General features: G+C 39.4%; 2 protein-coding genes across 2 annotated transcripts in view; both read left to right on the top strand.

Annotated features, from left to right (window-relative positions):
• Positions 1 to 4230, top strand: part of DENND5A (DENN/MADD domain containing 5A) — a 74422-nt gene extending 70192 nt beyond the window's left edge. Inside the window, exons 20-23 of the mRNA XM_009890971.1 lie at positions 585 to 667; positions 1969 to 2092; positions 2661 to 2829; positions 3567 to 4230. Coding sequence (XP_009889273.1) covers positions 585 to 667; positions 1969 to 2092; positions 2661 to 2829; positions 3567 to 3750 — 560 coding nt within the window. The 3' untranslated portion in view covers positions 3751 to 4230. The remainder of the gene's footprint in view (positions 1 to 584; positions 668 to 1968; positions 2093 to 2660; positions 2830 to 3566) is intronic.
• A 9264-nt stretch (positions 4231 to 13494) lies between these two features.
• SCUBE2 (signal peptide, CUB domain, EGF-like 2) overlaps positions 13495 to 13537 on the top strand; it is a 42037-nt gene continuing 41994 nt past the window's right edge. The window contains exon 1 of the mRNA XM_009890973.1: positions 13495 to 13531. Within this exon, the coding sequence (XP_009889275.1) occupies positions 13495 to 13531 (37 nt within the window). The remainder of the gene's footprint in view (positions 13532 to 13537) is intronic.

A 13537-nucleotide genomic window follows, 5' to 3' on the forward strand; every position in this document is an offset into this window, starting at 1 on the left:
GTATTCTTGTCCTTCATCTGTGGAATGAATTCTATGGAGGAAGGTAGAAATTTGCTGCCCTGTCTCTGTCTTCATGGATTTAAAAAGCTTGCTAGTGGTTTCTACTCATGGACTTCAGTTTTCTATTGAGATCACTGTTTTGGGGTTGTCTTATTAGTGTTAAATCAGGTGGTTACTTTGCTCCCAAGCATGCTTGGATACACAGTGAAACTATCACAGGAAGTATTTCCAGGATGCCCAGATCTGGTGGTCCTAATCAAAGCACATGTCCTGTTCTTAGTTTTGGGCACTAGTCTGAAAATGCACATAATATGTAAAAACCCTTTCCACCTGTTGTTGTGTTGAAAAACCACAGTGTTAACTTTGATATAAAAATGTCGCTATCTCCATTTCTACCTCCTCCACAGTAAATAAATTAGAATGGGATTTCTATTACCCACAGTCTAGCACATTTCCGCCAATAGCACATGTTATACTGATTCATGCTCCTCCTCTTTTTTTTTGTGGTATGCCTTATCCATCATGCACAGGTACAATTTTTAAAGCTGTTACAGAGTGACTGGAGGTATTCTTGTATTTTGCAGAATTAAATACTGGTCAGATACAAGAAGCTATTGGTGAAGCTGTCAATGGTATTGTCAAGCATTTCCACAAGCCAGAGAAGGAGGTGAGGAGTTGTTGTCTGTGCAGTGGCACTTTTGTCCTAAAACTATTAGTGAGCATTGGAGAATATATAACAGAAATAACTAAGCTGAATGAACAGCTATGTGTTTGAAAATTCCTTAAGTGGAGCAAAAATGAGATACTGAGACTATACTGTTGGAATAGTATATCCTCAAGTACCTCAGTTTTGCTGCGAACTGGAGCGTTCTGTTAATTTAAATGTTAACATTCTGGTATTGGAAATTGTGTTATTGGTCAAATTCTGCCAAGGATTCTACCTGTACCACTGTCAAGAGTGTTGCCTCCTGTTTAGTTTGTTCTGGATTAACTGATATTTTACATCTACATTGAGTACTGAGTAGGTTTTTTAATCCCCTTTTTGCATTATCCTTACTACTTAAAACATGAAAACCCATGGGCCACTTCCAAAAAAAACTCCAAAAGAAACAAAAGACCTACATCCACACCCTCCCCTACAAGTGAAGCAGAATTGCTCTCAAAGACTCTGGTACGCTTCTATGTTGTATGTGTAATCACCTTAACTGACTCAGCAGTTATTTCCTAAACAAACTGAAGAAGCATGCCTCTGTCAAAGCATCACAATCCAGCCCTTGTGAGCAGGAGTGGTGTGGAGTAGTGCTGGCTCTTGTAAAAAATTAGTGACTTTCAAGAGACATCCATACAAATAGGTCCACCCATTCCTTCTGCACCTATCTTTTCTAAGTTCAGTATAGCATGGCAAATTCATATGCAGTGTAATTCTTGTTGATGATCGCATTTACACAATAATATCAACTGGTCATGCACCGGTTTTGCAAAATATAATTTACCGTCATGTTCTAAAGAAGAATTTGGGTTTTTTTTCCTGGGGTTTAAAAATTGCATTAAATGTTGTTTTTGTTGATAAGCAAACAGTCTGAAGCACCTGCTACAATGGACCTGTGATCTTTATTACCTAGTTAAAGAGGAAAATATTTTCTTAATTTTCTGTTTTACAGGTAAATTTCTGTATTACAGGTAAAACCTGCTCATGATCTTTATCTTGGCCTTTTTGTGGCTTCATTTGATGACAATGATGCCCTGAGACTGGTTTATTCAGCCTCATTCTTTGAGAAGTCAACAAATTTTTAAATGCTCAGGACTCGTGAGAACTGGGCCATCTTGTCTTGTTTGACAGTAGACTGTAACTTTGGGAATCTATTTATTTAAAAACTGGTTTCAGTAATAGATGCAAGAGACACTTTTGTGTCCCAGACTTCCTAACTGAGAAAATAAGCGTGTATGCTTTCTGTGTGTGCTTGGCAGAGAGGCAGTCTGACGCTGTTGCTGTGTGGAGAAAGTGGACTTGTTTCAGCTCTTGAGCAAGTGTTTCAGCATGGATTTAAATCACCAAGGCTCTTCAAAAACGTCTTTATTTGGGACTTCTTAGGTAAGTGGGAAGAAGGCATACCAGAGCCTGTTTGTGTCTTCGAAATATATCCATCTGTGTTCCTTGTCGTTGCCACTGTGTCTCAGCTGGTGTGAACAGCATACTTCTTGGAGGCATCTTGGCAGCATCTCCTTATATCATCATTTTACTGTAGCATCTCAAAATTCAGTAGATACTAGAACATCTTTAGCGCTGTTCGGAGGGAAGTGGAATCCCAGTTTTACACATGGAATCAAACAGAAAAAACCCAATGCCTAGACATAATCATTCAGGAAATTCATGGATGAGCTTTGAATCTAGATCTTTCAACTTTAACTGTCCCCTCCATGACGCAGATACTCATGCTGATTTGCCAATGGTCTGATACGGACATCAGATAGCCTTATGGATTTGTAAGCATGCTTATGGGGAAAGCATTATACTGAGGTGGTATTAAATTTAATCACCTATATTTGAAGGTTGTAGTGCCTAATTATTTTATTCCAAGCACAGAAGAATGATATTTCAGATATTTTAGGATTGCTGTATGGACTGATGAAACTTCATTATCTCCCACCATTCTTTTAAGAAAAAGCACAAACATACTATGAGACCCTTGAGCAGAATGAAATGGTCCCAGAAGAGAACTGGCAGACAAGGGCCAGGAATTTCTGTCGCTTTATTACTGCTATCAACAACACCCCTAGAAACATTGGGAAGGATGGCAAGTTTCAGATGCTGGTGTGTCTTGGAGCCAGGTATAAAGAAAATTCTTTATTATTGCGGTCGTTGTTACTGATATTTTAATACAATGTAAAAGCTATTGTGTATTAGTAAGACAAAGCCACACAACTGCTGGGTTGTGCAGTTTGACTAAAACTTATACAGTTCTTTGATGTAACTAAAGAAGGATCAAGTGAAGCATGGCCTGACTGAGTTCTTAGGCATGTGAAGTGTGGGAAATCTGAGATATGAAACTAAATATCCCAAAAAGCTGAGCAGCTGAATCGAGAGAAAGGTAGTAGGCTAGTGTGAATACCCTCCCTCACATGTACAGCTAGCAAGGTCAGAAGATAGAAACAGAAAACCACCCATCAGTGATGCCTGTCCAGTTAATGGCTGGGTGAATTCCCCACCCTGCACCTACTCATTGTAGGAGATGGGCAGAATGGAAGCTGGGACTGTCTAGAAACCTCTTGACACAAAGGCAATGGAGCAGGCTAGTGACTTTGGGCCTGCTTGGGACTTCCAGGCCTCCTGGGAACCGTATCTTTTGATGTGAGGGGTGGAAAGCCTAGAAATGCATCTTTCACGGGTGTTCTGTGCTTGGACAAGTTTCACAGACAGTTACTCCCCTTTCCCCCGCCTTATAAATAGTACGTGGAGAAGATAAGGGGTCCGTTCAGAAGACAAAGAATAAAAATCATGTCAGTGAAAATGAGAAATTAACTTGGCTTTATTTTTATTTCCAAATTGCGAATTGCCACTTTGTCAGAGACCACCTTTTGCATCACTGGATCGCCCTGCTCGCAGACTGCCCGATCACAGCACAGATGTATGAAGACATAGCACTGATTAAGGATCATACTCTTGTGAACTCTTTGATTCGAGTGCTGCAGACCTTGCAGGAGTTCAACATTACGCTGGAGGCATCTCTTGTCAAAGGAATCGATATTTGACCTCTTGTTCCACAGGAAAAAACTACCTTAAAAAAAAAAAAAAGAAAAGCAACAAGGAGTGAATCTCGTTAGTATGCAAAAGTTCTGTCTGCCAGTACATTGTATCGTGAACTTGTTCGAGGCCCTAAAATGCAACTTTGACTTTTCTTGAAGGAAACTCCAAAAATAGTACAGGCAAATGGATAGAAGCTGTAAACTCAATGTAAAAAAGAGGATTTTGGTATAAATCTATTTTAGAGTTTATTTGCTGATTTGCTTTTTACACACTTTCATGTGAAAGAGATAGAGATGAGTATTGTGCAGCTTATTTTAAAGCTGCAGTATTTCCTTGCCATAGAAAATGTGCAGTGAGCCTTTCAGCATTCTGTGAACTTGCCTTCAGATATGCTGTATGTCATAGACCCCAATGTATACACTCCATTTCTGCTGAGAAGGTCATTCTATAGTTTTTAAACTAATATTTTATATATTAACATTATTACCAATGTTTGATTTTTAACGTATTGGGTCATGTTCTGCTGCAAGGGAACTACAAATCTGATGTGTGCTTTTTTTAATAGCTCCAAAGCACTGATTTGTCAACAAATCATTTTTTTCTTTTATTTTTGTTGTCAGTATTATTTTTAGTGAAATCCAGGAGACTGAACCATGAAATGTGCAGAGATCAAAGTAATATTTTTCATATTGGTACGTAATTGCACAGAAGAAATTAAGCGTGTTTTTTAACTGATGTTTTTTATTTATTTAACCTATCATTGTGTTTTGTAAGTTTGTCTTAAAAAAATCTTCTATGATACAACTGGCTATATGACGTTGCAATTCAGAATTTACAGTGCAGCCCACTTAAATGAAAATACCTGGAATAATTGTTCATAACACAAAAGTGTTTCCACTTTAACCAGCCTTGTGAAGTTTGGTGCATGGTTGCTGCTGGAAATCTCTTAACTGCTATTAAAGAGGGACATGAGTTCCCCAAATGCCAGATGACTAAATAAAGGTGCTTATGCCCTCATGAAATAATAATGGTACACCTACTACTAACAAATATAAGGATTTCTTAAATTTTCTGAAAAGACAGTAGTAAGGTTTTTTCTTTCCCTTTTGAATGAATATGTCTTGAATCCTGCTGTCACAGTTTGCTTCATTTGGGATGCTTTTGTTTTTAGCAGAGAAATCTTTAGTCCAGTTCTACAATAAAACACATTTTGAAAGCTTAATTTATTGGAGATCTGGAACTTGGCAAATACCTAAATGCATCTCTGTTCATTTGAATCCTCTGATAAAAATCTCTTTGAAATTAATATGTGACTTAAGAACAGGCTGATTTATCAGCATCAAAAATTACTGTACAGAAATTCAGGGCTATGTATTTAAGAGGTCTCCACTGTATAAACTTATCTCAGTATTGCCTCTCTTTTGAAAAGCCGAGTCCAAGTTTTTTGGTTCATACAATGTTGTAGCACCTTTTCTTTACCTACAGCTTAGTCACATCTTGTGATAGTCTTATTTCCATAATTTATAAGTATAGCACATGTATTAAATTTTTGACTATTTTTACTTTTGTCCTATTTATTTCATTATTAAACTGAGAAGTTCCTTTGTCACTACTTATCAGAGCAAGATTCTTTTTTGATTTCACAGAAGCATTAGGAAGACACAAGGGCAATGTCCAAGCCACTGCTCACACTGAGTGGGTGTGAATTCTTTCACAGTCTGGAGCTTACAGGAGCATTTCACGGAAATATTTTGTGTATGCAGGTTTTGTTTTGTTTTCTGCTTTGGAAGGGCAAAAATAAAACAGATGTACTTTATTCTGAGAATTTCATGTATTCAACTTAATATGTTGGGATAATCTTTATATGCTTACCCCACATTGCTTACTCATGTATTAATAATAGCAAAAAAAATAATTCAGTACTTTCAGCTATATGTAAGGTGACTTTGCTAGGCCTGTGTATTTCACAGGCAATACATCCATGTAAGAAAGGATGTTTGGATTAATTATTTTGACCTTAACAGATTAGTTGATCCTGTGAAAACCATTTCTTATAATATTGAGTATGGACTAATTTTATCTTGCATGAGGTCATTAACCCTGAATTAAGGTTCTTTTTTCTTTTTTTTTTTCAACTTTACACAAGTTTATGTAGTGTGGCATGATACCATTGTTTTAATGGCTTGCTTTGGTGTGGATCTTTATGGCCACATTACAACAGTTAGCAATACCTGGGATGGACACAGGCTGGGGTTTGCTGGTTCCCAACGGGCGGGTTCTTTGGCTAGCACAGGAGGATGAAGCTGTCCATCAGTAACTGCACCCTGTGTGCTAGCAAAAGGAGGATGTAGAGGTCATCTTCCCCACTCCTCAGTTATTTTATTTTCACAGGAAAGACTGTGATAGACCCATCCTGCTTGTCTTGCAAGGGGTCTATTCTTAATCCCATATAGGATCCAAAGCACTTTCTGCTATGGACTTCCAAGTCTGGAAGGATTTGCTCCACTGAACGACCAGTAGAAGGTTCTGAAATGCAGCAGAAAAAATGTTGGTTTTGTTGGATCCAGAGGCCACCAAGGGAGATTGAGATACTAAATATAGCTCAGTGGTAGCCTGTGCTGGGGTTTTGGGAAGAGATTTGGCTGGCATATCTAAGAACAGGTCAGTCTGTAGTAGCAACCATAATCCCTACCACTCTTCAGTGTTTACCTGGAATCAGCCTACTTCTTTCATTGATGTAGCTAGCATCAGTCCCACAGAATAACGTTAGGATCCAGCATTTGCTCCTTCCATTCCACTCCGCTGAATTGGATGACTGTATAAGAACAAATGGTGTAGTCAGCATCTTTTCCTCTTTAACTAGAGCTTTGAAATATCCATCTCCCTTTTTAAAACTTGCATTGCAATTTTTGTTCAGATATGAGCTATAGAATAATGCAGTTGTAACCTTTTTTTTTTTTTCTATTACTTTTCTGAAATATGGGAGCAGGTTTGGTAGGTGCAAGTTAATGTGGCTATGGTGTTTTGTTGTTTGGGGTTTTTTTGTAACAGCTAATGGGAAAAGAGAATTATTTTTTTTAACAGCACACATACATTCTGTAGACAGAAAGGTAACGATAAAAAGTAAGTAGTTCATAATGCAGTAGGTATATAGTGCTAAATTGGCTAAACATGTTTACAGGCTGATACCTGATTTGAAGGGAAAAAAACAGGCTATCACCTGTCAGTTATTTGTGCTTGTTTGATTAATGCTGTCAGAGTTGACACAATGATAGTTTATACCAAAAGAAAATGCAAATTAATAAAGACTTGGTTTAAATGTAATGAAATACTATGACGATAAGTTTATACAAAAAAAAAAAAAAAGCCTTAACCTGCCATTAACTTAACCATCTGGCATTCTGTAGCTGAAAACATATTAATGAACTGAAGACGATTCCACAACTTTTTTCCATTATGAAGAGTATTTTTCAAATTGTTCAAATGAGACCTACTAGCTGGATGATCCATATTTTTAATGTGTTTTGAATTCATGAATATGTTAAGATTTCTGCAGTGAAACTATTCAGAGTTACCTTTTTCTGTATATTGTCAAATGATTTTTGTCCATAGTGCAAGATACTCTAGGATACTTCAAAATACTTGAAGATATTGTACACGTACTTCACATCTTTGTAGTTCTTTTATTTTATACCTAGAGATTGGCTGTTAAACTAAGATAAACCATCAATACCTTATAAACTATATATTTTACTACATGGGGAAATCACTGGCTTGGTTTTTTTAAGGGTGGGCGTTGAAGTTTACATTATAATGGTAAAACCAGGTACTGTTTTCCTTTTTTATTTTTCCTGTGACATTTCAATCCATTGGACATTAAATGTGAATTGGATATACAAAACAGTTTTACAGGTGTAGCTCATTTGATGAATTGCAATAAAATTTGTCTTCTAACATGAAAAATAGCATTAATGTGCTATTTGCAAAAGCCTCTTATAATTTGGCTGATAATCTTTTCTTCTTTGCCTGACTTGCCAGGTAGGTATGTCATTTTGGTGTCCGATTTCAGGAGACATTTTTTGTACAGTTTTGTATCTGATCTGTTCAACTAAATGCCTGCCTCCCTCCCAGCACCAGTGTAGCCCTCACACAAGCAGTTGTTGTCGGTCAGACTGCCATCAGTGGAAGAGACGCCTACTCAGTAATAAGGGCATGGGGAGAACAGGAAGGCAAAGGGACTAGTGCAGATCTCGGAAAGTGCCTGTGAGTACACGCACACCTATGTGCTGCCATTTATATTAGCTTTTTTCCTACCTTAGAACAACTTTTGATTCTCATAACTAAATATGGTGGAGGTCTCCAAATTTTATGTTCTGAAAAATACAATTAGTCACCTCTACATACCATGTACTCGACCTTTCTGTTTGTGTGGGAGGATCCATACAGAGAAGCAGGAATTGTTGGAAATGTAACTATCTGATGCTTCAAATAAAAGGTTAAGTGAGAAAATAGCACTGTCCTCCACCTCTGAGATTCTGACAACATCTGCGGCACACATGTGCCCAAGCATTATTGTTGATATTGTCTGTTTTTTCCTTTTTTTTTTTACCCCATCTTTGTCCAGGGTAAGATCTAACTTGATCATCTGTGGCACACATGTGCCCAAGCATTATTGCTGATATTGTCTGTTTCTTCCTTTTTTTTACCCCGTCTTTGTCCAGGGTAAGATCTAACTTGACAGAAAGTCTCAGAGGAGCAATTACTGGGTGGAGGGATTCTACTGGCACAGAGGCAAAAACATGGTTCCTTCCTTTTCCATTCATTAACTTTTCGAATGATTTGAAGTACATACCAAAGTAGTGGAGCCCTGCATAATCTTGGTTCATTAGATACTGCTGTGCTTATCTCACCTTGAAACTGGTTCTGCCTGCCTTACTGTATATTAAATCTAGTTTTTAGATTTGAGTGGACTAGTAAACAAACGTGAGAGCAACTTTCATTTGTGGTTATGCTTTTGTACTTTTCTGCTGCCTATGTCCTGAAAATTTTATATATTGATTGTGTGAGAAGCAGGGAGACTTGGGTCGGTTTTACCCACTTAACATCTCTTGCTTCATCTGAAATGCACTCTCCAGGTCATCCCTGCTTGAGCAGGGGGGCCGGACAAGATGACCTCCAAAGGTCCCTTCTAAACTCTGTCACTGATTCTGCAGTTCCTCCCCATGTACAATGACAGGAACAGGTAAGAAGGCTGACTGCCACTTCCCCCACGTTGTACGGTTTCTGCCATTCATTAGTAGCCCAGTGTCTGCAAAAAACAGCTCATCCTTCAGGTGCGCTTTTTTTCCTTTGTTTTAGGGAGCTGACCTCCCTTTTGTCAGCTATAGGCAGAGAGACTTGCTTATTCTTCTGACCTGTATGTTAGCAATGGCTAACCTCTGCTTTGACAAATTCCTGCTTTGAAGCTGACAAGTACAGAAGGTAATTTTCTCAGTCTGGGAGCAGTGGTTCAAGTTAAGGCTGTTCTGAAATTGGTGGGGTTCACTCAGTGTCAAACTGTATGAGATCATCATCGGATGTTTTACACCATCAGGGGAAAGGCAGAAGGAAGGAGTTTGATTGTTATTTGGAGGTACCTCTGCTTCACCTCTCTTTGTTTCTACCCCCCTACACACTCTGGTCTGTGGTGGAGGCTTTTTTTTAAGCAAAGCAAAATAAAAAGTGTTAAGATATCTCTTGGGGGAACCACATCAGTCTGCCTGAGCTGGCGGTGATTCTGCACTACTAGAACTCATGGTGTCATCCTGTGGGCTCACTGGGGAAGATGCTGACAGGTGAACTCAGCCTGCCCCATGCTCTGATGAGGTGGTGCTGGTGGCCTGAGCCTTGGACAGGTTAGGGGGGGGGTGCAGGCGTGAACTCGGTACCTGCTGCCAGGCACACCGCGCTTGTTTGAGATGCCAAACCTGCCTCTCTTGGGAACTGAGACCATCTCAATTCCCTAGGCTTATTAGACCTACTGCTTCTAATTCCTCTGCAGGGCACTACAGGGATGGACGTGGGACAGGCCTGGATGGAGCTATGAGGTAAGCGCAGCTTCAGAAACACCTTCACTTCATCACAGGTAGCCTCGAATCTTTCAGACTTCTGCAAGAACAAAAGGAACAGGAGCCTTGGTGAGCAAAGTGTGTTGTGCAACTGCTGGGTTCACAGCACTTTTGCAAATGTCAGGTCTGAGGTGGTTTTATAGAAGGTGATGCTTATCAACATCTGTTGGAGAAGAGAGTTTGAGTGCTAGGCAGTGATTGTCTGTTGACTAACTGGTCCAAACACATGGGTCTAGAAATGTGCTTATGTTATGATTTGTGGTAGTGATGACTTGGAATGTTCTCACAAAGAAATACAAATGTCCAAAGAGGTGCACCACACAAGTCTTTGTCTAAAAGTTATTTCATATAGCAAGAAGTCTCCTTTTTTCCCCTACTAACTCAAAGATGTATACTCATTAGTAGAACATACTGTATTCAGTCCTGCAATAAACAGGAAGCATTTTTCTTCATTTCACTGACAGTGGCATTTTAAGATGCAGATCCTACCACATTTAAAATATCACTGGTGGATCTGATGTTTGTTTCAGGGAAGTTTTTCTACCAGTGGCATAAAAAGACTTAAACGAAGAGTATAAATGAACGTGAGAAGGTCTTTTAGACTCCTTGTGACCGGAGGAACCCCAGATTTCCTCTTTGATTGAGATAAGATGGATGCAAGTCCTGCTCCCCAGGAAAGCCACTGTTCAATTGCAAAACAGAATGCTGATAACTGAAGATGTGTTATTTTATGTATAACTCAACAGCCTATTTGGTAGCTTGGAAGACTCTTGGATAAGGTGGAAAGTGTAAGTGCAAAAGTTTGCGTGATTAATTTCAAAGGAAAACAATTGTTCAAAACCCAGTATACATACAGAGATGAGGAAGACTTGAAATTACAGCTCTGAGACATTATGTGTGTGAAAAGCTTTGGAATAACTAAATATTTGAAAGTATTTCCTTACTTGCCTGAAGGAAAAAGGAAAAGGGGCAGACAGACATCTTCCCCCCACTGTTGTTTTCAGCTTCTGTTGCAAGCACTTATTATGCTCGCTCAGTCGTGTTAAATTTTGGGTTAATGTGATGCACTGTTGCTCAGCCCAGCATACCTACTACTTCTCACTACATTGAAGTACAAATGAAATGGCAATCTAGATGTCTTCAAATAATGTTTGTTTATCAATAAATAATACAATTTAACAAGGATTATAGAGTATAAAGCAGTTTTTATCCCAAATTTTCAGACAAAGTATTCAACTCTACTCAGGAGATCAAGTGCAGAATTTCTGGAGCAGTTTTTACATCTGACTGCTTTGTGGCAGCTTATTCTCCTTCTCTCAGTGTGAGGCAACTTCGATTGATACTTAAAAATGGAGGGCCGGGGAAAATTGGGAATCTTGTCTGTATAGAAGAGTTCCTTTGGAGCAGCAGACAGTGTTCGTAGCAGTGTTGGGCTCCTGATGGTCCAAAGAGATCCGACAGTGTTAGTGGGAAGAAGTTCCAGATTTTGCAAGATTATAAGGTAGCACATGCCTTGGTACAATTAGACAACACAGACAAGTTTTCTGATGTGCAGCCTTTCTCCAAACATAAACCACCTAAACCTCTCCCTCACCAAAGCATCTGTGAAATGTACCTGAATGGAACTCTGGTCCATGTAACACTGAGAAAATTTAGTACAAGACTAAAATGTTGGTTAGTATCTAGATGAGCAAAAACTGTGCTGTTGGTTTTAGGGTCAGTATGCATAATGTACAAAAATATCCTGTTTGCATACACTTCTTGAAGATCTTTACCAGTCGCTATTTTCCTACCTAAAACTGTGATTTTATTTTATTTTTAATTGCTGAAAAAAAAATCCCAAACAGTGCTATTTGGGGTCTCTTCCTGTTGAACTGCCCCTGGTATGTTTATTTTTCTTTCATCATACTTAACTTCTTGCTGAAGTTGAGCCTAAAGAATTTTTCTAGTGTCTTTCTCCCAGTAAAGATCTTAATGCCCAGTGTGGTCATCTGTCACCGTGACTCTGTAGCTGAACAGAAATAATTAAGAAGGTTACAGAAAGACGTCTGAGTTGAGTTCTGAGCTTCTGTCTGTTTTGTGTCTTTAAGAGATATTTTAATGGCAGTTCTTCATCATAAACAAATGAGTATTGTATGTGAAATAATAGCTAGGATCCTTCACAAAGCACTTTGAGATTTGTGTATAAGAAATGGTTTCATTAACTAAGATAAATTTAATATTGTTCCTGTTTGTTTTCCAAGCTGTTGAGATCTTTTGATCCAACTCAGGCATTCACAAATATTTATGTGTCACTTCATATTTTAGTTTACAGAAGTAAATAAGATGCTTTGCTTTTACTGTGTCTCAGAAAGCTTTGGTTGTTTGGGTAGACGGCTCTTCAGTGTCTTATACTGTTTTTTTCTGCTGCACTCTTCACATGTAGATTTTTTGTCTTTTGTCAAATCTTCTGATGAGTTTTAAATTCATATTGGTCAAGTTCATTGAGGAACCTTGACTGGAAAGTGCCTGAAGTATGTAACAGTTTTTCCTGTAGGAAGCTTGTACTACATGCGTTTGGGAGAATTGTTGGTAGAGACACCTTGACTGATATCTGCAGATGAGAGGTGTGTGGATGTGCGAATTCCCATTGTAAGTATGGTTATTTATTTATGAGATCATGGAAACTGTCGAGAAAGTCTTCGTTCATTTCTTAGTTTCTGTTGATAAGGGGAGGCTCGGGGTATGGTGCGGGGCTGGAGAGTCCTTAGAGTGTTTATGAGCAGCTTTATGCATTTATAGATGAGTTTGACTAAGGCTGAAACAGTCCAGGAGATACAATAGGTTGTTTCTCACTGGAGTTTAAAAGAGAATAACTTTGATCATTTCAAAAGCAATGAAGCCTGATGCTCCAGTGAGACAGGGAAGTGGTAATTTATAGCTACCATTAAGGAAACAAAGACAAAGACTGCGGGAAAGCTTCACTCTGAAGATTTACTAATGTGTATAAACCACCCTTACAACTAGAAATAGCTTGGTATTTCTCACAGAACAAAACAAAAGAGAAAAGGCAGCGAAATGGCGATGGGTGGGAGGGGTGGAAAAGAATACTGCCTGCTTTCCCTTGCACCGCGAAAGGTCAAACAACATTTAGGAAATTATAACTTTAGTGAAAAATGGATAGGCCACTTTTACCTGCCAAAGGAAGGACAGCTGTGGGGAACCCCTGGCTGGGAGAGGAGGTGGGATGGGGCCAGGGGTGGTGGTGTGATGTTGTGGGTTCTGGTACAGCCATCAGAGCGGGACTTCGGGCGCTGCGGTGGGGTGTAATGACTTAGTAAAAATTGTTATACGGTAAGTTTGAAGAACTGCAAGCAAGGCTGGAGTGAGTTGAGCGTGTATGGGTTGTGACAGGGCGCAGGCATACAGGATCTTTGCATGGGCTTGTCTCTGCTGGAAAGAGACCGCTGTATGGGCCGCTCCAGAGAGGGGAGGACCGGTTCCAGTACGCTTGCCGCTGGCACCCCCGGTCTGCGTGTGAGGTATTTTAGGTACCTTGAGGAAGCACCGGCTCCCTGGGACATCTGTGTTTAGGGTGTCGTGCAGGTGTTTGAACGCCGGTGCCGTGGGTGGGTGCGCCGGTGCTGTTGATGGAGGGTTTTAATGTGGGATGGCGCGCAGGAAGGGGGGTCGGGGGGGGGCGCGC

This window comes from Charadrius vociferus, unplaced genomic scaffold (genome assembly GCF_000708025.1).
Source record: "Charadrius vociferus isolate BGI_N301 unplaced genomic scaffold, ASM70802v2 scaffold248, whole genome shotgun sequence".
NCBI lineage: Eukaryota > Metazoa > Chordata > Aves > Charadriiformes > Charadriidae > Charadrius > Charadrius vociferus.